General features: G+C 41.4%; 1 protein-coding gene across 1 annotated transcript; it reads right to left on the reverse strand.

Moving 5' to 3' along the window:
• Positions 1 to 256: 256 nt before the first annotated feature.
• On the reverse strand, positions 257 to 21,820 carry LOC109880164 (fibronectin-like). The gene is made up of 10 exons (XM_031814578.1): positions 20,468 to 21,820; positions 20,047 to 20,313; positions 15,036 to 15,305; positions 12,897 to 13,166; positions 11,152 to 11,421; positions 6,733 to 6,816; positions 5,956 to 6,648; positions 2,701 to 2,840; positions 2,512 to 2,621; positions 257 to 762 (listed from the first exon to the last, which is right to left on the reverse strand). Exons 1-10 carry the CDS (start codon positions 20,526 to 20,528, stop codon positions 630 to 632), a joined length of 2,298 nt encoding a protein of 765 aa, XP_031670438.1. The 5' UTR covers positions 20,529 to 21,820; the 3' UTR covers positions 257 to 629.
• Between the last annotated feature and the right edge of the window lie 2,925 nt (positions 21,821 to 24,745).

Consider the following 24,745-nt stretch of genomic DNA (forward strand, 5'->3'; position numbering starts at 1 on the left):
TAACAAAACCTTAGACACTGTTCTGATTACTGATGGTTATGATCCAACCCTTCATTCTGGTGTTGCCTCCACAAACAGGAAGTGAACAAGATATGAGTTCAAATGTAAACAGTAACATTCACTCTGTCTTAAAAGGCACAATGTCTTATTTACACCAGTTTTTCTTTCTTCAAGTTTAGGAGTTTAGACCTTTAAAATGTACACTGTAAAATTCACTCTGTCCTAAAGAGGCAGAGAGATGTCTTGTCCTTCTAGATTACAGATGTTATGCCCCTATTTATACACACTTTTTGACATACAGTATGAATACATGATTGTGTGTCAGCTTGTGCAGCAGACAGTAGTCAGTCATGTTTCTCCTGGTCACGTGATGCGGCAGCCCAACCTGCGACTTCAAAAATCAGTGTCAGCTCTCGGCCCAAGAGGGAATTACATCCTTATCTAATTAAGAAGTTGGTTTCTCCTGTGGGAGACTCAGGTTCAGATCAGTGTCTTCGTGTGTCTGTCTGAATTTGAACATGTGTTTCTCTCCAACCTGTAGTTCAGAGTACCATTCTATCAAATCACACCAGCCTTCAGACCACCATTAACATACAGTAGAGAGTTCATTAAACGTACCAATGAGAAGCCTATTTCTCACAGATCCATTCTTGTGAAAATGAACATCCCAAATCCCTCCATACGCCTTGGCCTGACGATATGTAATAGATTTCCCCACAGTTCTGGTACGTACCACCACCAGGCTCTCCACTCCACCAATACCTGCAGTAGAAACAACAGAGTTAGACTGACCACTCTCTAAGAACCTAGAGTATGAACAACACAGAGTTAGACTGACCTCTCTCTCAGAACCTAGAGTATGAACAACACAGAGTTAGACTGACCACTCTCTCAGAACCTAGAGTGTGAACAACACAGAGTTAGACTGACCACTCGCTCAGAACCTAGAGTATGAACAACACATAGTTAGACTGACCACTCTCTCAGAACCTAGAGTATGAACAACACAGAGTTAGACTGACCTCTCTCTCAGAACCTAGAGTATGAACAACACAGAGTTAGACTGACCACTCTCTCAGAAAGAGTATGAACAACACAGAGTTAGACTGACCACTCTCTCAGAACCTAGAGTATGAACAACACATAGTTAGACTGACCTCTCTCTCAGAACCTAGAGTATGAACAACACAGAGTTAGACTGACCACTCTCTCAGAACCTAGAGTATGAACAACACATAGTTAGACTGACCTCTCTCTCAGAACCTAGAGTATGAACAACACAGAGTTAGACTGACCACTCTCTCAGAACCTAGAGTATGAACAACACATAGTTAGACTGACCACTCTCTCAGAACCTAGAGTATGAACAACACAGAGTTAGACTGACCACTCTCTCAGAACCTAGAGTATGAACAACACATAGTTAGACTGACCACTCTCTCAGAACCTAGAGTATGAACAACACAGAGTTAGACTGACCACTCTCTCAGAACCTAGAGTATGAACAACACATAGTTAGACTGACCACTCTCTCAGAACCTAGAGTATGAACAACACAGAGTTAGACTGACCACTCTCTCAGAACCTAGAGTATGAACAACACATAGTTAGACTGACCACTCTCTCAGAACCTAGAGTATGAACAACACAGAGTTAGACTGACCACTCTCTCAGAACCTAGAGTATGAACAACACAGAGTTAGACTGACCACTCTCTCAGAACCTAGAGTATGAACAACACAGAGTTAGACTGACCACTCTCTCAGAACCTAGAGTATGAACAACACATAGTTAGACTGACCACTCTCTCAGAACCTAGAGTATGAACAACACAGAGTTAGACTGACCTCTCTCTCAGAAAGAGTATGAACAAAACAGATAATCAGTCCTACTCCTTCCACTGTGGTCAGTGTTATTATAGATCAGTAGTCTCTTACCTTGGAGTGGTCAGTGTTATTATAGATCAGTAGTCTCTTACCTTGGGGTGGTCAGTGTTATTATAGATCAGTAGTCTCTTACCTTGGAGTGGTCAGTGTTATTATAGATCAGTAGTCTCTTACCTTGGGGTGGTCAGTGTTATTATAGATCAGTAGTCTCTTACCTTGGGGTGGTCAGTGTTATTATAGATCAGGAGTCTCTTACCTTGGGGTGGTCAGTGTTATTATAGATCAGTAGTCTCTTACCTTGGAGTGGTCAGTGTTATTATAGATCAGTAGTCTCTTACCTTGGGGTGGCCAGTGTTATTATAGAGCAGTAGTCTCTTACCTTGGGGTGGTCAGTGTTATTATAGAGCAGGAGTCTCTTACCTTGGGGTGATCAGTGTTATTATATAGCAGTAGTCTCTTACCTTGGGGTGGTCAGTGTTATTATAGAGCAGTAGTCTCTTACCTTAGGGTGGTCAGTGTTATTATAGAGCAGTAGTCTCTTACCTTGGGGTGGACAGTGTTATTATATAGCAGTAGTGTCTTACCTTGGGGTGGTCAGTGTTATTATAGATCAGTAGTGTCTTACCTTGGGGTGGTCAGTGGGGTGCCGTCCACCCATTTCCAGGTCCCCTCAGTAACAGAGTCAGTCAGACCAATCCAGGCATATTTGACTGATTTATACCCATTGATGAATGTCTGTTGTTGAGGAACAGAAAAAGCATTGTTACTAACACATGATGGACTAATAAATAGAGTATCTCTCTCTGTCTCTCACCTGTTCCTCTTCATTGTTAATGATCACCAGATCTGCTCCTCTCTCCAGACAGTCCTGTCTACTCTCCTCCCAGGATTTCTCCTCAGTAGAGAGGTAGTAACAGCTGCAGCCAAACCTTCTCCATCCTTCAGGACAGGACCCTAGAAGTTTCACATTAAACCTCTCACTAAAGGCTTCAGTCGTACTAAAGTTATACTTAAATCTGAAGTGGTTCTCCAGCAAATTAGTAAAAATGTCTCACCCCATGTTCAAGAATGGCATTTTTCCATTTATTCAGATTACAACCTCTCACTTTTGGTTATTTTAAAATTAAATGATCTCCAAAATATCGCTATTTTTAAAACAAGCCATAAAAAGTTGTTTGCAATTTCAGTTTATTCCAAATATTATGGTTAAACTCAAATATACTAATTGATAAAAAAAAACGTTATTTTTTATATAAAGCGTTATAATCTTTCTACGTTATAGAAATAGGACTGGTAGAGTTGTTACACATGCAGCTAACAAAAATATATGGAAATGTCTGTTCTACTCAAAATTAAAACCAACGTTTGGGAAGAGATTTTCCATGTACCTATTCCATGGTACATGGTTTATGAACTGATACACAAAACGACCCTGGATTAAAAAAAGGTTAAAATTATTGCACACAATTCTTGCAACCAATAGAAGGTTATATACAGTGCATTCAGAAAGTGTTAAATGTAAAAATAAAAATAAATCCCCCGTCATCAATCCATCCCATAATGACAAAGCAAAAACAGTTAAAAATACATTTTGGCAAATGTATTAAAAATAAAAACGGAAACGGAAGTATTAAGACAGTTTACTCAGTACTTTGCTGAAGCACATTTGGCAGTGATTTACAGCCTTGAGTCTTCTTGGGTATGACGCTACAAGCTTGGCACACCTGTATTTGGAAAGTTTCTTCCATTCTTCTCTGCAGATCCTCTCAAGCTCTGTCAGGTTGGATGGGGAGTGTCGCTGCAAAGCTATTTTCAGGTCTCTCCAGAGATCGGGTTTAAGTCCGTGCTCTGGCTGGGCCACTCAAGAACATTCAGAGACTTGTCCCGTAGCCACTCCTGCATTTTCTAGACTGTGTCCTTAGGGTCGTTGTCCTGTTGGAAGGTGAACCTTCGCCCCCAGTCTGAGGTCCTGAATAATACCATGCTATTGTTTGAGGAGAGTGCACAGTTATGAACTTAAATGTATTCATAAACCAATTAGGCACATTTGGGCAGTCTTGATACAATATTTTGAACAGAAATGCAATGGTTCATTGGATTAGTCTAAAACTTTGCACATATACTGCTGCCATCTAGTGGACAAAATCTAAATTCCGTAGTCATATATTTGCCTTTCTTTACATTTAAAAAGAAAAAGGTCCGACACGTCAGAGGTTAAGTAAACAAGGTATCTGTTTTTTATTACATTTGCACCCCCCCCAAAAAACTGTTTCGCTTTGTCATTATGGGGTATTGTGTGTAGATTGATGAGGATAGCCATTCTAAAGTCCAATTTAGAATAAGGCTGTAACTGAATAAAATGTGGAAAAGGTGAAGGGGTCTGAATACTTTCTGAATGCATTGTATATGGGGGGGAGAAAGAATCATTAGATCAATTGTTTTGGTACTGTCCATATGTAGCTTGTTTTTGGTCGCAGGTTCAGGAATGACTGAAGAATTGTAACATTTACCCCCAGCTAACTCTGCAGATAGCACTGCTGGGTGATTTAAAAAGCCATAGTCAATCAATCAATATTATAATAATACTCCTAGCAAAACGGTTTCACTTTATTGTTTCAGAATGTGGAATCTATGAGACTAGAAAGGTTCCAGATGTTTGTGAAACGTAACACAGCACAGTTGAAAAATATGACAAATATGAATCAAAACTGGATGGTGTTCAGATATAGATGGGAGGGGTTGAGTGGAGCTGAAGGATGGGACTAAAAACAAGCTAAATATAATTATTGTAAAATATGCTCAGTCCATAATATGTATATAGTATGCACAAGCTGGAAGTAGAAGATTAAGTGTTGTTTTCAGTTGGTTTACAACACTTAGGGGACGGGCAGGACGGTAGGGTATGTGGAATTAATAAGTAAAATATATATTTTTAAATATATATACCGGACTACAAGTCGAAAGTTTTAGAACACCTACTCATTCAAGGGTTTTTCTTTAGTTTGACTATTTTCTACATTGTAGAATAACAGTGAAGACATCAAAACTATGAAATAACACATGGTATTGAACAAATCAAAATCTATTTTATATTTGAGATTCTTTCAAGTAATGATGGAATGTGGTTTCTCTTTGCTTATTTGAGCTGTTCTTGCCATAATGTGGACTTGGTATTTTACCAAATAGGGCTATCTTCTGTATACCACCCCTACCTTGTCACAACACAACTGATTGGCTCAAACACATTAAGGAAAGACATTCCACAAATTCACTTTTAAGAAGGCACACCTGTTAACTGAAATGCATTCCAGGTGACTACCTCATGAAGCTGGTTGAGAGAATGCCAAGTGTGAAAAGCTGTCATCAAGGCAAAGGGTGGCTACTTTGAAGAATCTCAAATATATTTAGATTTGTTTAACACTTGTTTGGTTACTACATGATTCCATATGTGTTATTTCATAGTTTTGATGTCTTCACTATTATTCTACGATGTAGAAAATAGTACAAATAAAGAAAAACCCTTTACAGAAAATATATATGGGGGATTGGAAATGGTGCAGACAATTACATGTTTTTATATATAAATATTTAACTAGGCAAGTCAGTTAAGAACAAATTCTTATTTTCAATGACGGTCTAGGAACAGTGGTTTAACTGCCTTGTTCAGGGGCAGAACGACAGACTTCTACCTTGCTAGCTCGGGGATTCGATCTTGCAACCTTTCGGTTACTAGTCCAACAATCTAACCACTAGGCTACCCTGCTGCCCCTACCCTGACGCTCCACATTGAAGGAAGCCACAATCTATCTGCAACATTAAAGCTGATCTACCCCATAAAAAATAATACAATCTGAGTTCTAGGTAGTTCTGATGACCTCTGATCTCCCGTGGCGTGTGTTGAGCGCAAAGGCAGAACACAGCTCCAGTCAATTTAATTTGTTTCTGGTCCTAATGGTCATGGATAGCATTGACAATACTTCTTGAATATGCTTGTGTGAGATAACAGGTCAACTACAGAAACTGTGGATCAGGAAGCAAATAAAAAGGTGGGCCCTTTGCACACATTTACCTTTGTTCTCCCAGTTCAGTCTTTCTATCTCCTTCTGTAGCTGGTCACGCTCCATAGTTGTAGTGTTCAGACTCTTCTTCAACTTGTCTATTTCAGTGGTTCTGGTATTTAGACTACTCTGTAGCTGGTCTCTCTCTTTAGTCAGGGTGTTGTAACTGGTCTGTAGCTGGTCTCTCTCTTTAGTCAGGGTGTTGTAACTGGTCTGTAGCTGGTCTCTCTCTGTGGTCCTGGTATTTAGACTATTCTGTAGCTGGTCTCTCTCTGTAGTCCAGGTATTTAGACTATTCTGTAGCTGGTCTCTCTCTTTAGTCAGGGTGTTGTAACTGATCTGTAGCTGGTCTCTCTCCTTAGTCGGGGTGTTGTAACTGTTCTGTAGCTGGTCTCTCTCCTTAGTCGGGGTGTTGTAACTGGTCTGTAGCTGGTCTCTCTCTGTGGTCCTGGTATTTAGACTATTCTGTAGCTGGTCTCTCTCTGTAGTCCAGGTATTTAGACTATTCTGTAGCTGGTCTCTCTCTTTAGTCAGGGTGTTGTAACTGATCTGTAGCCGGTCTCTCTCCTTGGTCGGGGTGTTGTAACTGGTCTGTAGCTGGTCTCTCTCCTTAGTCGGGGTGTTGTAACTGGTCTGTAGCTGGTCTCTCTCCGTGGTCCTGGTATTTAGACTATTCTGTAGATGGTCTCGCTCTGAAGTTGCATCTGTAAAATGGAAAAGTCAATCAAAATGTGTAACTGTCACAACATTGACTACAAATGTTTTAGTAAAAAACAATGTTCACTTACAGGAATCCCACAGGCCCATGATCACAGCCAGTAGAACAAACACTGCAGCAACTGTGGAGGGTCTCTTCCACCACTGAAGGTGTTCTGAATAACAAGTTATTAAAGTCAGATCTTTGGTAATGTGGTAATGTGTTTTACTGTATCAGTGTTTTATTTGAGCTGGATTCTGCAGGAACAGGATCCGGCAGCTCTCAGTTTTGGACTGATGGATTCCACAACCTATTTGGTCGGATCCGCTACCTCTCGTGGCATAAAAAATAATTGTTACTGTTTGCAATGAAAGAATTTGAATTAAAGAGCTCAAAGTTCATTTGAGTTTCCTCCTCGTTAATTCTCCTGCCCCCTAAAATAAATGCAATGTAAAAACGTAGATTTCTATCCCGGGACTGATTTTCTGAGAATACTAAACTTTTCACAACTTTATTACTCATTACGCTCAGGTTATTTCTAACCTGATATGGATGAAAATACCTTCAAATTAAAGCTGACGATTTGCACTTTAACCCCATAGCCATGATTTTAAAATCCAAACATTTGGACTATAGAGCCATAAGAAGAAAACATGCTTCACTGTCCCAATAACTACGGAGGGCCTGTAGGTAGGGGTAATGTAGAGACAGGTAGCCTCAATATTAACAGAGGGTACTGTAGGTAGGGGTAATGTAGAGGCTGGTAGCCTCAATATTAACAGAGGGCACTGTAGGTAGAGGCTGGTAGGCTCAATATTAACAGAGGGTACTGTAGGTAGGGGTAATGTAGAGGCTGGTAGCCTCAATATTAACAGAGGGTACTGTAGGTAGGGGTAATGTAGAGGCTGGTAGCCTCAATATTAACAGAGGGTACTGTAGGTAGGGGTAATGTAGAGGCTGGTAGCCTCAATATTAACAGAGGGTACTGTAGGTAGGGGTAATGTAGAGGCTGGTAGCCTCAATATTAACAGAGGGTACTGTAGGTAGGGGTAATGTAGAGACAGGTAGCCTCAATATTAACAGAGGGCCTGTAGGTAGAGGTAATGTAGAGACTGGTAGCCTCAATATTAACAGAGGGTACTGTAGGTAGGGGTAATGTAGAGACAGGTAGCCTCAATATTAACAGAGGGCCTGTAGGTAGAGGTAATGTAGAGACTGGTAGCCTCAATATTAACAGAGGGTACTGTAGGTAGGGGTAAGGTAGAGACTGGTAGCCTCAATATTAACAGAGGGTACTGTAGGTAGGGGTAATGTAGAGACAGGTAGCCTCAATATTAACAGAGGGCCTGTAGGTAGAGGTAATGTAGAGACTGGTAGCCTCAATATTAACAGAGGGTACTGTAGGTAGAGGTAATGTAGAGGCTGGTAGCCTCAATATTAACAGAGGGTACTGTAGGTAGGGGTAATGTAGAGACAGGTAGCCTCAATATTAACAGAGGGTACTGTAGGTAGGGGTAATGTAGAGACAGGTAGCCTCAATATTAACAGAGGGTACTGTAGGTAGGGGTAATGTAGAGACAGGTAGCCTCAATATTAACAGAGGGTACTGTAGGTAGGGGTAATGTAGAGACAGGTAGCCTCAATATTAACAGAGGGTACTGTAGGTAGGGGTAATGTAGAGACTGGTAGCCTCAATATTAACAGAGGGCACTGTAGGTAGGGGTAAGGTAGAGGCTGGTAGCCTCAATATTAACAGAGGGCCTGTAGGTAGGGGTAATGTAGAGACTGGTAGCCTCAATATTAACAGAGGATACTGTAGGTAGGGGTAATGTAGAGGCAGGTAGCCTCAATATTAACAGAGGGTACTGTAGGTAGGGGTAATGTAGAGACAGGTAGCCTCAATATTAACAGAGGGTACTGTAGGTAGGGGTAATGTAGAGGCTGGTAGCCTCAATATTAACAGAGGGTACTGTAGGTAGGGGTAATGTAGAGGCTGGTAGCCTCAATATTAACAGAGGGTACTGTAGGTAGGGGTAATGTAGAGACAGGTAGCCTCAATATTAACAGAGGGTACTGTAGGTAGGGGTAATGTAGAGACAGGTAGCCTCAATATTAACAGAGGGTACTGTAGGTAGGGGTAATGTAGAGGCTGGTAGCCTCAATATTAACAGAGGGTACTGTAGGTAGGGGTAATGTAGAGGCTGGTAGCCTCAATATTAACAGAGGGTACTGTAGGTAGGGGTAATGTAGAGGCTGGTAGCCTCAATATTAACAGAGGGTACTGTAGGTAGGGGTAATGTAGAGGCTGGTAGCCTCAATATTAACAGAGGGTACTGTAGGTAGGGGTAATGTAGAGACAGGTAGCCTCAATATTAACAGAGGGTACTGTAGGTAGGGGTAATGTAGAGACAGGTAGCCTCAATATTAACAGAGGGTACTGTAGGTAGGGGTAATGTAGAGGCTGGTAGCCTCAATATTAACAGAGGGTACTGTAGGTAGGGGTAATGTAGAGGCTGGTAGCCTCAATATTAACAGAGGGTACTGTAGGTAGGGGTAATGTAGAGACAGGTAGCCTCAATATTAACAGAGGGTACTGTAGGTAGGGGTAATGTAGAGACAGGTAGCCTCAATATTAACAGAGGGTACTGTAGGTAGGGGTAATGTAGAGGCTGGTAGCCTCAATATTAACAGAGGGTACTGTAGGTAGGGGTAATGTAGAGGCTGGTAGCCTCAATATTAACAGAGGGTACTGTAGGTAGGGGTAATGTAGAGGCTGGTAGCCTCAATATTAACAGAGGATACTGTAGGTAGAGGTAATGTAGAGGCTGGTAGCCTCAATATTAACAGAGGGTACTGTAGGTAGGGGTAATGTAGAGGCTGGTAGCCTCAATATTAACAGAGGGTACTGTAGGTAGGGGTAATGTAGAGACTGGTAGCCTCAATATTAACAGAGGGTACTGTAGGTAGGGGTAAGGTAGAGACAGGTAGCCTCAATATTAACAGAGGGTACTGTAGGTAGGGGTAATGTAGAGGCTGGTAGCCTCAATATTAACAGAGGGTACTGTAGGTAGGGGTAATGTAGAGGCTGGTAGCCTCAATATTAACAGAGGGCACTGTAGGTAGGGGTAATGTAGAGGCTGGTAGCCTCAATATTAACAGAGGGCACTGTAGATAGGGGTAATGTAGAGGCTGGTAGCCTCAATATTAACAGAGGGTACTGTAGGTAGAGGTAAGGTAGAGGCATGTAGCCTCAATATTAACAGAGGATACTGTAGGTAGGGATAAGGTAGAGGCAGGTAGCCTCAATATTAAGAGGGTACTGTAGGTAGAGGTAAGGTAGAGACAGGTAGCCTCAATATTAACAGAGGGTACTGTAGGTAGGGGTAAGGTAGAGACAGGTAGCCTCAATATTAACAGAGGGTACTGTAGGTAGAGGTAAGGTAGAGGCATGTAGCCTCAATATTAACAGAGGATACTGTAGGTAGGGATAAGGTAGAGGCAGGTAGCCTCAATATTAAGAGGGTACTGTAGGTAGAGGTAAGGTAGAGACAGGTAGCCTCAATATTAACAGTGGGTACTGTAGGTAGGGATAAGGTAGAGACAGGTAGCCTCAATATTAACAGAGGATACTGTAGGTAGGGATAAGGTAGAGACAGGTAGCCTCAATATTAAGAGGGTACTGTAGGTAGAGGTAAGGTAGAGACAGGTAGCCTCAATATTAACAGAGGGTACTGTAGGTAGAGGCTGGTAGGCTCAATATTAACAGAGGGCACTGTAGGTAGGGGTAAGGTAGAGGCTGGTAGGCTCAATATTAACAGAGGGTACTGTAGGTAGAGGTAAGGTAGAGACGGGTAGCCTCAATATTAACAGAGGGTACTGTAGGTAGAGATTGGTAGCTTCAATATTAACAGAGGGCACTGTAGGTAGGGGTAAGGTAGAGGCTGGTAGCCTCAATATTAACAGAGGGCACTGTAGGTAGAGGTAAGGTAGAGGCTGGTAGCCTCAATATTAACAGAGGGTACTGTATGTAGGGGTACGGTAGAGGCTGGTAGCCTCAATATTAACAGAGGGTACTGTATGTAGGGGTACGGTAGAGGCAGGTAGCCTCAATATTAACAGAGGGTACTGTAGGTAGGGGTAAGGTAGAGGCAGGTAGCCTCAATATTAACAGAGGGTACTGTAGGTAGGGGTAAGGTAGAGGCAGGTAGCCTCAATATTAACAGAGGGTACTGTAGGTAGGGGTAAGTTGAGGCAGGTAGCCTCAATATTAACAGAGGGTACTGTAGGTAAGGGTAAGTTGAGGCAGGTAGTCTCGAGGTTACAGTGTTGCGCCAGTAACCAAAAGGTTGCTGGTTTAAATACCGGAGCAGACAAGGTGATCAACTCCGTGACATAATGACTCACAGGAACAGAAACAAGCATGAACATCGCAACAACACATTCATGACTTTAATAAAAGTTTAATAAACTTTAACACCAGGCACAATACTTAAGTAGGGTAATTCCTTACTTGTGGTGAGGGTTGTTGACACCAGTCGACTTTGCTTTCCATTTTCCAGCACAGTGCAGACAGTGACAGAGTACTGAGTACCACATTGCAGGTCAGAGAGAGTGATGCTGGGTGAAGATGTGGTAGTGATGTGTACTTCTGTCCCTGGACAGTGGTAGGAGATCTGGTAATGATGTTGTGTTTGGTCCAATCCTGGTGGCTGGTTCCAGCAAACATCAGCTGATGTGGTGTCCACTGAGTCAACAGTCAGCTGGTCTGGAGCAGGAAGTACTAAGAGAAAATAGATTATTGTCAGGGCTACAGTTTAACTCCAGAAATAAACTACAGGAGGAAAAGTAGAATAGTAGCTTAATAAAATTAGAAAAGGTCAGCTTGCAAATCCTTTTGATATTTTTTTATTTATTTCACCTTTATTTAACCAGGTCGGCCGGTTGAGAACAAGTTCTCATTTACAACTGTGGCCAAGATAAAGCAGAGCAGTAAGACAAAAACAACAGAGTTACACATGGAGTAAACAAACATACAGTCAATAACACAATAGAAAAATCTGTATACAGTGTGTGCAAATGAAGTAAGGAGGTAAGGCAATAAATAGGCCATAGTGGCAAAGTAATTACAAATTAGCAATTAACACAGGAGTGATAGATGTGCAGATGAGGATGTGTAAGTAGAAATACAAAAACAGATATTGGATGAGGTAGGTAGTTGGTTGGATGGGCTATTTACAGATGGGCTGTGTACAGCTGCAGCCATCGATAAGCTGCTCTGACAGCTGATGCTTAAAGTCAGTGAGGTAGATATAACTTCAGTAATTTTTGCAATTCTTTCCAGTCATTGGCAGCAGAGAACTGGAAGGCAAGGCAGCAAAAAGAGGTGTTGGCTTTGGGGGTGACCAGTGAAATACACCTGCTGAAGCGTGTGCTACGGGTGGGTGTTGCTATGGTGACCAGTGAAATACACCTGCTGAAGCGTGTGCTACGGGTGGGTGTTGCTATGGTGACCAGCGAGCTGAGATAAGGCGGAGCTTTACCTAGGAAAGAGTTCTAGATGACCTAGAGCCAGTGGGTTTGGCGACGAATACGTTGCGAAGACCAGCCAACGAGAGCATACAGGTCACAGTGGTGGGGAGTATATGAGGCATTAGTGACAAAACGGATGCCGCTGTGATAGACTGCATCCAATTCGCTGAGTAGAGTGTTGGAGGCTATTTTGTAAATTACATCGTCGAAGACAAGGATCGGTAGGATGGTCAGTTTTATGAGGGTAATGGGAAGGGAAAAAATAAACTAAAGCAGAAGTCACAACAGAGGTTAGATTTGGAAAAAAAAGAATCCGGGGTATATACATTTATCAACTTCACTGTGCCACTGCTACATTGTTGTCACCATGGCAACAAAACAAAAGACACTGCAGTTCTAAATCCTCTCCACAATAGTGTTTAACACTGTACTACTGATAAAGTTATAGCAAGCAGAGGCAGATCAACTCCTTGACATAATGACTCACACTAATCGAAGAAAGCAAGAATTCAGACACTATAAAAAACTTTGATTAATTTCAGCACCAAACTGCATGTTGAGATCTGGGGAATTCACCATCATATATTTCTCATCAGGAAAGATACTGGACCTTTACATCCCATGCTGACACATCCATTATGATTAGTTCATAGTTATTTTGATAACTAGTTTAGGTTTGATAAATATTATGTCTGGTGACAAACTTGACGTATTTGACTTCCTTACTTGTGGTGAAGGTTGTGGACACCAGTTGACTTTGCTTTCCATTTTCCAGCACAGTGCAGACAGTGACAGAGTACTGAGTACCACATTGCAGCCCAGAGAGAGTGATGCTGGGTGAAGATGTGGTAGTGATGTGTGGTTCTGTCCCTGGACAGTGGTAGGAGATCAGGTACTGATGTTGGGTTTGGCCCAATCCTGGTGGCTGGCTCCAGCTAACAACAGCTGATGTGGTGTCCACTAAGTCAACAGTCAGCTGGTCTGGAGCAGGAAGTACTAAGAGAAAGTACATTATTGTCAGTGTTATCGTTTAACTCCAGAAATAGACTACAATAGGAAAAGTAGAATAGTAGTTTAAAAAATAGAAAAAGCCAGCTTGCAATTCCTTTTGATATGGGAAGAAATAAGCTGAAGCAGAAGTCACAACAGAAGCTGATTTGTAACAAAAACGAAGTGTTTCTGCTATTCCGGCACCATTTCTTCCGGCGCCGTCCCACGCCTGGACTTCCTGACAGGCCCCCAGGTGGTGAGGGTAGGTAGCAACACATCTGCCACGCTGATCCTCAACACTGAAGCCCCTCAGGGGTGCGTGCTCAGTCCGCTCCTGTACTCCCTGTTCACCCGTGACTGCATTGCCAGGCACGTCACCAACAGCATCATTAAGTTTGCAGATGACAGATAAAAAATGTCTAAACAATTGTTTACCTAATATCTCTTTTTTACTTAAAAATGTCACTGTTGGTTAAGGGCTTGTAAGTAAGCATTTCACTGTTGTATTCGGCGCACGTGACAAATAAACTGATTTGCTTTATATTCATTAAAAGAATGATGTGATTTATAAATACTCGCCACAATAACAAGTGTTTTACGTTGTACTTTGGATAAAGTTAAAGCAAGCAGATCAACTCCTTGACATAATGACTCACAGTGGTGTAACGTACTGAAATAAAAATACGTGAAAGTACTACTTAAGTAGTTAAGGTATCTGTACTTTACTATTTATGTTTGACTACTTTTACTTCACTACATTCCTTAAGAAAATAACATACTTTTTACTCCATACATTTTCCCTGGTACACAAAAGTACTCGTTACATTTCGAATACTTAGAAGGACAGGAAAATATGCTAATTCACACACTTATCAAGTGATCATCCCTACTGCCTCTGATCTGGCAGATACCCTAAACTAAAATGCTTAGTTTGTAAATGATGTTTGAGTATTGGAGTGGGCCCCTGGCTATCTGTAAAAAAAAAATATATATATATATATGGTTCCATCTGGTTTGCTTAATATAAGGAATGTGAAATGATTTATACTTTTACTTTTGATACTTGAGTATATTTAAAACCAAATACTTTTAGACTTTTCCTCAAGTAGTATTTTACTGTGTGACTTTCACCTTTACTCAAGGCCTTTTCTATCTTTACTTTTACTCAAGTATGAGAATTGGTTACTTTTTCAACCTGTCACGACTCCCACCGAAGGTGTCTCCCCTGCCTGTTTGGGCGGTGCTCGGTGGTCGTCGTCGCTGGTCTACTAGCATCCACTGATCCCTTTTTCCTTTTCTGTTAGTTTGGTCTTATTAGTTGCACCTGTTCCTTTCTGTGTTTCTTGATGTTTGTCTATTTAAGCCTGTTAGTCTGTCTAGGTTTGTGCGGGATTGCTATGCTGTTAGTTTGTGGATGTTCCTTTGGGTTTTGTTTCTCCAGACAGTTTTGGGTCCTGTGTATGGGCCTGTGTATGGTCCTGTGTATGGTCCTGTGTATGGTCCTGTGTATGGTCCTGTGTTTGGTCCTGTGTATGGTCCTGTGTATGGTCCTGTGTATGGTCCTGTGTATGGTCCTGTGTTTGGTCCTGTGTATGGGCCGGTCAGTTAATGCGCCTTGTGTTTTTGGTGTGACCGTTTCTTTCCGGGAGTTAAAAAAATATTAACATTTATTCGAACCCTCTGCACCTGCCTCCAAACCCACTGTGCTTGAAGGACTCTGACAACACCACTGATGACTCACAGAAATAGAATAAAGCATGAACTCAGATATTATAAACATTCATTGTTTTCAGCACCAAACTGCATTTTGAGATCTGGGGAAATCACATATAGTCATTTTAATAACCAGAACTAATACTTAAGTAGGGTAGTTACCTGTGGTGAAGGTTGTTAACACCAGTTGACTTTGCTTTCCATTTTCCAGCACAGTGCAGACAGTGACTGAGTATTCAGTAGCAGGTTTCAGGTCACAGAGAGTGATGCTGGGTGAAGATGTGGTGGTGATGTGTGGTTCTGTCCCTGAACAGCGATAGGAGATCTGGTAATGATGTTGGGTGTGGTCCAATCCTGGTGACTGGCTCCAGCTAACAGTAGCTGATGTGGTGTCCACTGAGTCAACAGTCAGCTGGTCTGGAACAGGAAGTACTAAGGGAAAATAAACATTGTCAGGGTTACAGTTTAACTCCAGATAAACACTGAGTGTACAAAACATTAAGGATACCTGCTCTTTTCATGACAGACTGACCAGGTGAATCCAGATTAAAGTTATGATCCCTTATTAATGTCACTTTTTAAATCCACTTCAATCTGTGTAGATGAAGGAGAGGAGATGGGATAAAGAAGGATTTTGTGTGTGTGCCATTCAGAGGGTGAATGGGTAAGACAGAAATATGTAAGTGCCTTTGAACAGGGTATGGTATGTGCCAAGAGCATAAGTTTGGGTCAAGAACTGCAACGTTTTTTCACGCTCAACAGTTTCCCGTGTGTATCAAGAATGTTCCACCACCCAAAGGACATCCAGCCAACTTGACAACTGTGGAAAGAATTGGAGTCAACATGGGCCAGAATCCCTGTCCCACGCTTTCAACACCTAGTAGAGTCCTGATGGATTGAGGCTGTTCTGGGGGCAAAATGTTTGTACACTCAAATGTAATTAAATGTTTAACAGATGTCCCACTTAACATTTCTCAAAGTTAAATAATCTGAAAAATGTAAAAGTTGTAAAAAAAGAAAGTCCCCCAGCTTTCAATAAAGAGATACATAACTTCCTCTCAGATAATGTCTGAACTATGCCTCTTTCAGCCTCCACTGCTAGGTGTTGCACTAAGGATTGCTATGTTTTAAGAAGCTGTTTTACCTAGAGCTGTGGAGGTCATGACATTTAGTCTGCTGGTTATTGTCATGCAATAGACAGCCGGTCTCATGGCAATTGACCGTGAATTCATGAATTATTTACAATGTTTAATGTTTGATTCATTAAATAATAATAATTCCTGAATAATTTGCCAGTAAGAAACTGCTAGCCATGGGCTGTTAACAGCTGACCACTGCTAACTGGCAAGCACAAAAACAGTGAAGTTCGGGAGTACAGACTCCAAGAAATCAGCTGCCGAAAATGCACAGTCAAAGAAGAGATTATTCTGTCAAGGAAGTTATTTTTTTATTTGAAATAAAGGCATACTAAGACAAAATACATGTGACGGGTAAATTATAACACATTAGTGCATTTATTAAAATGCTGGAAGTGAAGGCTGGAATTAAACAATGAACTATGCAAATGAGCAAAAGGTGTGTGCATTAAGGAAATAGACGGCTGGCTCAAATAGAAACCTGTCTCTAATAACCGTCTGTTGTTTCCAGTGATTTATGCAAATAAACCCCTGGGATATTAATTTCACTTATGGTAAACACGTTTAACATCTCCAGGCCTCAACACCTACAAGCCGCTGATGCGTGCCATTGAAACTTCCACATTTTTTAAAGTGTAATAAATGATTTAATATACACCATCACAATAAATCAATGATGTATTTTAGGCAGGACTAAATAAACATAATATGAAGACAATGTATTTCAGAAGAACAGAAGAGTTCTACTGTATATTATCTGGCTATGCACCATGCCATAGCATGTAGACTTGTTCATTTAGCAGACAAGATACGCTTAAGTCCCGTGCGATTCTTTTATATAATTTTATAGTAAGAAGAATACATAATCATTATTTTAATTCAGTTTTACTCTTGGGGGCTTGGGCTCATATAGGCCTATACATAACATATTATGCTCATGTGTGTTTTGAATGAATCATCACCTTAGAAAGTGCTGTTCATTTCGTTGTTACGCTTTGAAACTACATCCACAACTACCATGTTTTCCATTCAGTTTCAACCTGTTATTGAACTTCTTTCTTCAAATTGGTCATCACAGTGAGGTGAGTTTTAAAAGCACATACTGTTTAAGTGTTTGATGTGATTTTCGATTGCATTGACGTCAGAGAGGTTACAGGGACAATAGAGCCCTGAGTACCAAGCCATTAGGACCTGCTGGTAGTTTGCAAGTTGGGTACTACCAAAGCATGTCCACAGTGCAAAAAAGAGATTACCTTAACTCAGTAGTCATGTGGAATATTACTGAGGTCATGACTCATGACTGCCGGTAATATGTGACTGAGTTGTATAGCTTACACTACATAAACTTGTAACCTCACTTTTCAGAAAATGGTCTTTGAATACTCTTTGTCTACTCCCATTCAGCATCGTTCACCCCCTCTTAAGCTTTAGCCCCACCCATCTCTTTAGGGATTCACATGTGAGGCCATGTACTAACCATTTCAAGACTAAAGGCTGGTTTATAATACAGTGTGTTCGCAAATTTGATCTAGACTGCCAGAGTGTGCTCTGGGTGTTCGTAAACTCAGAGCGTTGCCAGAATGTCCGTTTGTAAATTCAGAGCGCACACTGGAAGCTATGGCCCTAAAGTAGGATTGATCCGAGCGTTCTGACCTAACAGCAGCAGTCAAGCACCCAAGCTAACTGGCTAACGTTGGCTAGCTTAGGAGCTACATCCAGATATTAATGAGAGAACACCTCACTGTGACCATTTCACTCGCCCTAGCAGAGCTGGTTAGGTTGTTTTTATGTTATCCAGAACATTGGTGACTGTAACTGTGCTGCTGGTAACAATTTAATTACGTTTAAATTACCAACGTTTACTGACACATTCAACAAGTGTAGAGCGTTCGTAAATTGGTCAGTTATTCTGCCCTCTGGCACACAGACGAGAGAGCTCTGAAATCGGAGTAGACAGCTAGAATGAATTTGCCAGCTACATCTATCAACAGTTGTGTTGTCGCAGTGACATGAACATTCTATTTAAATGGTTACTTGCATAGTGGATGGAGTCTTTCGTATCGAAGACTTGTAGCTAGCTAAATAATGAACCATAATCCCAACTCATGACGTTACTACCCTGCATGAATCTGCAGGTAGCTAACCAACCAGGTTCATAACTAGCTATAACCAGCAAAGGCTCTGATATAACTACACACAGATCATACGTAACGTTAGCTAGCTAAAAGTCCACTAACTCGAAATGAAAACGACTGACAACATTAGAAACGTGTACTATATGAGAATGTAGCTGTATACTGGGATGGACACTTCTAACTCTTGGTATAGATTTAACAATTTTATGGTCACCGCAACATCACTCTACTTTTCCACCGGTAACGTTCTAGTCATTTTATTAAATGTTAAATTTTTTAAATGTTTATATCCTTCCAGATGGAAAAGTAGAATAAATCCAGGGCTTTTGATATGGGAAGAAATAAGCTAGAAACAGAACAGAAGCAACAAAATGTATATTTGTAATGTAACAAAATTGTTGTAGTTCGTTTATTTTTTATTTGTTTAACTAGGCAACTTAGTTAAAAACATTCTTATTTACAATGGCGGCCTACTAAAAAGCAAACGCCTCCTGCGGGTGGCTGGGATACAAATATATTTATATAAGACAACACACACAAGAGACACCACAACACTACGTTGAGACACCACAACACTACATAAAGAGAGACAACATAGCAAAGCAGCAACACAGCATGGTAGCAATACAACATGGTACAAACATTATTGGGCACAGACAACAGCACAAAGGGCACGGTAGAGACAACAATATACATCGCAGAAATCAGCCACAACTGTCAGTAAGAGTGTCCATGACTGAGTCTTTGATTGAAGATACCAGTTTGAGTGTTTGTTGCCGCTCATTCCAGTCGCTAGCTGCAGCGAACTGAAAAGATGAGCGACCCAGGGATGTGTGTGCTTTGGGGACATTTAACAGAATGTGACTGGCAGAACAGGTGTTGTATGTGGAAGATGAGGGCTGCAGTAGATATCTCAGCTAGGGAGGGGGGGAGTGAGGTCTAAGAGGGTTTTATAAATAAGCATTGAGACAGGTATACAGAGATGACCAGTTTACAGAGGAGTATAGAGTGCAGTGATGTGTCCTGTAAGGAGTATTGGTGGCAAATCTGATGGCCGAATGGTAGAGCATATCTAGCCGCTCCAGACCACCCTTGCCTGCCGATCTATAAATTATGTCTCCGTAATCTAGCATGGGTAGGATGGTCATCTGAATCAGGGTTAGTTTGGCAGTTGGGGTGAAAGAGGAGCGATTACGACAGAGGAAACTAAGTCTAGATTTAACCAAGTCTAGATGTAACTTTAGCCTGCAGCTTTGATATGTGCTGAGAGAAGGACAGTATACCGGCCAGCCATACTCCTAAGGACTTGTATGAGGTGACTACTACCTCTGAGGGTTTAGAGCTTGACACCTGTGGGGAGAGGGGCATTCTTATCAAAACACATGACCTTTGTTTTAGAGATGTTCAGAACAAGGTTAAGGGTAGAGAAAGCTGTTCTGACTTTATACACTGCACTCTTTGAGAGAGGTAGTTAGCTAACCAGGCCAAAGACCCCTCAGAGACACCAATACTCCTTAGCCGGCCCACAAGAATGGAATGGTCTACCGTATCCAAAGCTTTGGCCAAGTCAAAAAATATGGCTGCACAACATTGCTTAGAATCAAGGGCAATGGTGACATTAAGGTTGCAGTGACACATCTATAACCTGAGCGGAAAGCAGATTGCATACCAGAGGATACTACAGACATCAAGAAGTTTTTCCAACACTTCTGATAAACAGCACAAAATAGAAATAGGCCTATAACAGTTAGGATCAGCTTGATCTCCTTTAAATAAAGGACAAAGCGTGGCTGTCTTCCAAGCAATGGGAACCTCCCCAGAAAGGAGCGACTGGATAAAAGGTTGGAGAGAGGCTTTAGTGGTAAAGAGATGATGAGCAGTAATTAGGGGAAGATCTCTTACTAGTGCAGACTGTTGTAGAGACAGGTTCACTCTGTTCCCCATTGCTCAGCACAGTTGCAACACTAACAGTGTACTCGGTGCCAGGATGCAGGTTTGAGAAAATTTTGTGGCAGTCGTCAGTAACGGCTGTGAGGGGGTCTGTTCCTGGGATGCAGTTGGATATGAAGAAGCGCTGTGGGACTTTCTGCATCCCTTCAGCCTTGGACCAGTGGAGAGTGAAGGAGGTCTCTTCCAAATGGTCTATCTTTAAAACTCTGGGTGGGACCACTGAAACAAAAATCAATATTTGTTTAGAATAGAGGTTGTGCTGTTTTTGACAGAGTCCAAACATGTCTCTAGTAATGAATGACTGATGTAGTCTGGATAAAAACACAAGTTAGCCTACTGTACCTGTGGATAGGGATGCTGAGGCCTACTGTACCTGTGGATAGGGTTGCTGAGATCCATCTGCTTTGGCTTCCATCTTCTCCCTCTGTAGCCATGTTGAACTGGTACTTTTCATCAGGTTTGAGACTGCTTATTTTAAGATGATGCCCACCTTTCACTCTTGATGAGCTTGTTTCACCGTCACACCCCCAGGTCACTCTGAATGTCTGTGGTCCTGTCAGCCACTGAGGACAACTACAGCTCAGAGACACAAATACTTATGTCAAATACTGATGTCAGCAGCAGGACCTGGATTCACCAGGAGGGGGCAGCACTGGTGAAGGAATAATGAGAGAGAGAGAAAAACAGACTTTATTGACAGTAAAATTACAAAAACAAGTGTATTATTCATCCCAGCAATTAACACATGTTAAAAACAACTACATCCACTGAAGAAAAGTGTTTAAAATACAAAATATTCCCTTTAAAGAGACATGTTTTTAATTTTAAGGACACCGGACCTCATATTTAAAGACTTTTGGAATCCACATTTAAACTAATAAGAAGTTATACTTTCTGGGGGCAGAAAACACACCGCGTTGTAGAAATGACCCAGGCTTAGGTCGGACACCAATCTGCCTGAACCTGGTAATGGCTAGACGGGATACAGTTGATGTCTAATTGACGTCAGATGTTGATTTCTTTTTGCATTTAAGTTAACCCTAACCCTAACCCTTTTCCTAACCTTAACCCGATTATCCTAACCTACTATGTTAATTGTCCTAACTTGCTGCATAATTTCTCCTAATCAACCTGCTACAAAAAGTAAATCCTGAGCTGTGTTTGAATACCCCATACAGGCTATTCCCAAACTGGGATACGGGCAATGCCGTCGGGGGTATGCCAAATAAAAATGTGTTTCACATTTTCAAACTGTCCATTTAGATTCTCCAATAGGGCTATACATTTGGGTGGTGTTTTTCCCCTCACCTGAATAGCTTCGGTTCACTGCCAAAAAATAACATGAAACCATCTAGTGTTCAGTGAAATAACACAATGTCAAATAAATGTAGCCTAGTGAAATAATGAACATTCAATTACATTAACCGTTACGCTCTCGTGGGAATTCCACTAACAGTCCGTTGCCAAACTATTGTGAAGGACTTCAATTCTTCCTGCTGCAGTGGATATGGCTGGGACAATGCTGGGGGAAAAGGCCAAAAAACTATACAGACAATGACTTCATCAAACAACACTGTTTCACGACACATCAGTGAATTATATGAGTTACAGCTGGATGAATCAACAGGTCTGGCACAGCTCCTGGTATATGTCCATTATGTTATTGGGGGGTCAATTAAGGAAGACATCCTCTTCTGCAAATCACTGGAAACCAGGACAACAGGAGAGGATATTTTTAAGTACTGGACAGCTTTGTGACATCATTTGGACTTTGGTGATCAAGATGTGTTGGTATCTGTACTGATGGTGCAAAAGCCATGACAGGGAGTCAGTGGATTGGTAACGCAAGCAGTTGCTCCCGACGCCACTTGGGTTCACTGCAGCATCCACCGAGAGGCTCTTGCTGCCAAGGGAATGATTGACAGCATGAAAGACATTTTGGACATTACAGTGAAAATGGTTAATTTTGTTAAAGCAAGGCCCCTGAACTCTCGTGTATTTTCTGCACTATGCAATGATATGGGCAGCGACCATGTAACGCTTTTACAACATACAGAAGTGCCCTGGTTATCAAGGGGAACGTTTTTTTAAATTGAGAGACGAGCTTAAAGTTTTCTTTAATGACCATAACTTTCACTTGTCTGACCGCTTGCATGATGACGAGTTTCTCACACGACTGGCCTATCTGGATGATGTATTTTTGTACAATTTGATGAACAAATAAGGTTATATATGTAAGATGGCTAAATAAAGAGCAAAATTACTTCTTATTATTTGTTCCCTGGTCCTGTAAGAGCTCTTTGTCACTTCCCACAAGCCGGGTTGTGACAAAAACTCACACTCATTCTTACATTTATTAAACATATCATATAGCGTGTTTGTGGCAGGCTTACAATGATGGCAAAAACAACATTTGAGAGTGCACTGACCCTGGTGCTAGAGGGGGTACAGCTGGAGGTTGAATGTTTGAAGGGGTACAGGACTATAAAAAGTTTGGGAACCAGTGCCGCATACTAACATACTGTATAATACTTACTTAGGGTGTGTTCGTATATTTAATCTGGAGTGCCAAATTTCGGTCCGGGCGTTAGTAAATTCAGAGCGTTGTCAGATTGTCCATTTGTAAATTCAGAGCGTTTCGCTCCCGGAGAGTTCAGAGCGCACACTGGACGCTCTGGCCAGGGAGTAGTAGGGTTGATCAAAGCGTTCTGGCCTCACAACGGAAGTCAAGCTCCCAAGCTAACTGACTAACGTTGGCTAGCTTGCTACAGTAGCTACTCCCAGACACAAATGAGAGAACACCTCACTCTGGCCATTTTATTCACTCTAGCTGAGCTGGTTAGGCTGTTTTCATGTTATCCAACTCATTGGTGACTGTAGCTGTGCTGCTGGCAACAATTTAATAACGCCTTTTCGCCTAGGTTTACTTACACCGGCCATATTCAAGGGGTGTTCAGCTTAGTAAATTCATCAGTTATTCTGCGCTCACGCACACTCAGAGGAGAGTGCTCTGAAATCAGAGTAGATAGCCAGGGCGAATTTACAAACACACCCGAATTAACAATGTCTATCGAGAACGTGCAACGACTATACCACTTAATTTAGCTAAGCATGAAGTGAGTAATCAAGCCAATGAAGGTTGGGTAGTTAGATAGCATATAGGGGTGGGAATAGTTTGTGGAACGTTCCAACAGGAATCTGTTCCAAAAACTTTGTAAATAACAAGGTTGCCAACAAACAACGCATATAAAGTTGTATAGCGGCAGAATAAGATACCGGGTGGGGACTGGGCTATTTCATTAAGTTTTTCACTCACCATGTTTATTCTGAAAAAAGTATTTCCTCACTCTGGTAGTTTATGGAGAAACATAAAGAATAAGCTACGTGGTGAGTTGATGCCTATTCGGCAGCTAATTAGCTACGTGAATTGACCATGCTACTTTGAACATGTTGTTTGTTGACAACCGTGTACTTAAAGTCTTCCTGTTGGAACGTTCCACAAATTATACCAACCCGCATATAGTCAATTTACTGTCAAATTGAACGTATTTGAGGGGGCTCCCGAGTGACGCAGCGGTCTAAGTCACTGCATCTCAGTGCAAGAGGCATCACTACAGACCCTGGACTGATTCCAGGCTGTATCACAACCGGCCGTGATTGGGAGTCCCATAGGGGCAGCGCACAATCGGCCCAGCGTCGTCCGGGTTAGGGTTTGGCCGGGGTATGCCGTTATTGTAAATAAGAATTTGTTCTTAACTAACTTGTCTAGTTAAATAACGGCTAAATAAAAAATAAATACATTTGTAGCCAACTTAGGTAGCTACTAACGTACTGCTGTAATGATACGCTATGTGGTTCGTAAGGATAGTGCAGCAAACAAAATGTCAGCCAACGTGTAACTTATTTCAAAAGTCACTACATTGTTCAACAGTTTCTTAACATTTGTCATAATTAATAAAAACAATGAATTTGTATCCTTAGTCGCCTGACTTCGGCTACATATTTTTCCGCAATTTTCTTCAAATCTGATGGGTATTCGGACACTAAAAATGTTATAGAACTCAATAAGGCCTATAGAGCACTCAAAGACATGACCGCCTATCAAAGTTAGCAAGAAATACACTAACACTATCGCTTATTGTTTCTTTGAACATAAGCATGTATTATTTTAGGATAAATATAATATATCGGCTTAACAAAACACATCTCAGCGTCTGATCGCGTGTAAAAGAGAGAACCGTTTGTAGACTTTGTGCGCACACCGCCATAGTGGGCCTATTTGGGTGTTTGTTTTTAACCTGCTGTTTATTAGAAAGAAATTGAAAATCGGGCTATTATCTTCACGTTTCGTTGGGATAAATAAAAATGGACTCCTAAAGAATGTTACACCTGACTTATATAATATAAATATTATTAACCTACCATTTCTCCCTCTGTCGAGAAGCCTCAGCCTACATAAAATAGTTGTCAAATGTACCTTCTTCTTTGTCATAATGGCATTCGCAACAATTATATGTGCATTCCGCCACCTACTGTACATGTGGATAATAATAATATTTTTTAACAGGTATCCCTACACTGGCTCAGAAGGATCATGTGATTGCGGGACATTTCCAGGCGACAGTAGTCCTTGCACTGCAAGGAGGCCCAA

Source organism: Oncorhynchus kisutch, unplaced genomic scaffold (genome assembly GCF_002021735.2).
Source record: "Oncorhynchus kisutch isolate 150728-3 unplaced genomic scaffold, Okis_V2 Okis07a-Okis12b_hom, whole genome shotgun sequence".
Taxonomy (NCBI): Eukaryota; Metazoa; Chordata; class Actinopteri; order Salmoniformes; family Salmonidae; genus Oncorhynchus; species Oncorhynchus kisutch.

Coding starts and splice junctions, on each gene's coding strand:
- LOC109880164 (XM_031814578.1), bottom strand. CDS start 20,528: ATGGCTACAGAGGGAGAAGATGGAAGCCAAAGCAGATGGATCTCAGCA. Junction 20,314..20,467: donor CTCAGCAACCCTATCCACAG/GTACAGTAGGCC, acceptor TTTTTGTTTCAG/TGGTCCCACCCAGAGTTTTA. Junction 2,622..2,700: donor TTAACAATGAAGAGGAACAG/GTGAGAGACAGA, acceptor CCTCAACAACAG/ACATTCATCAATGGGTATAA.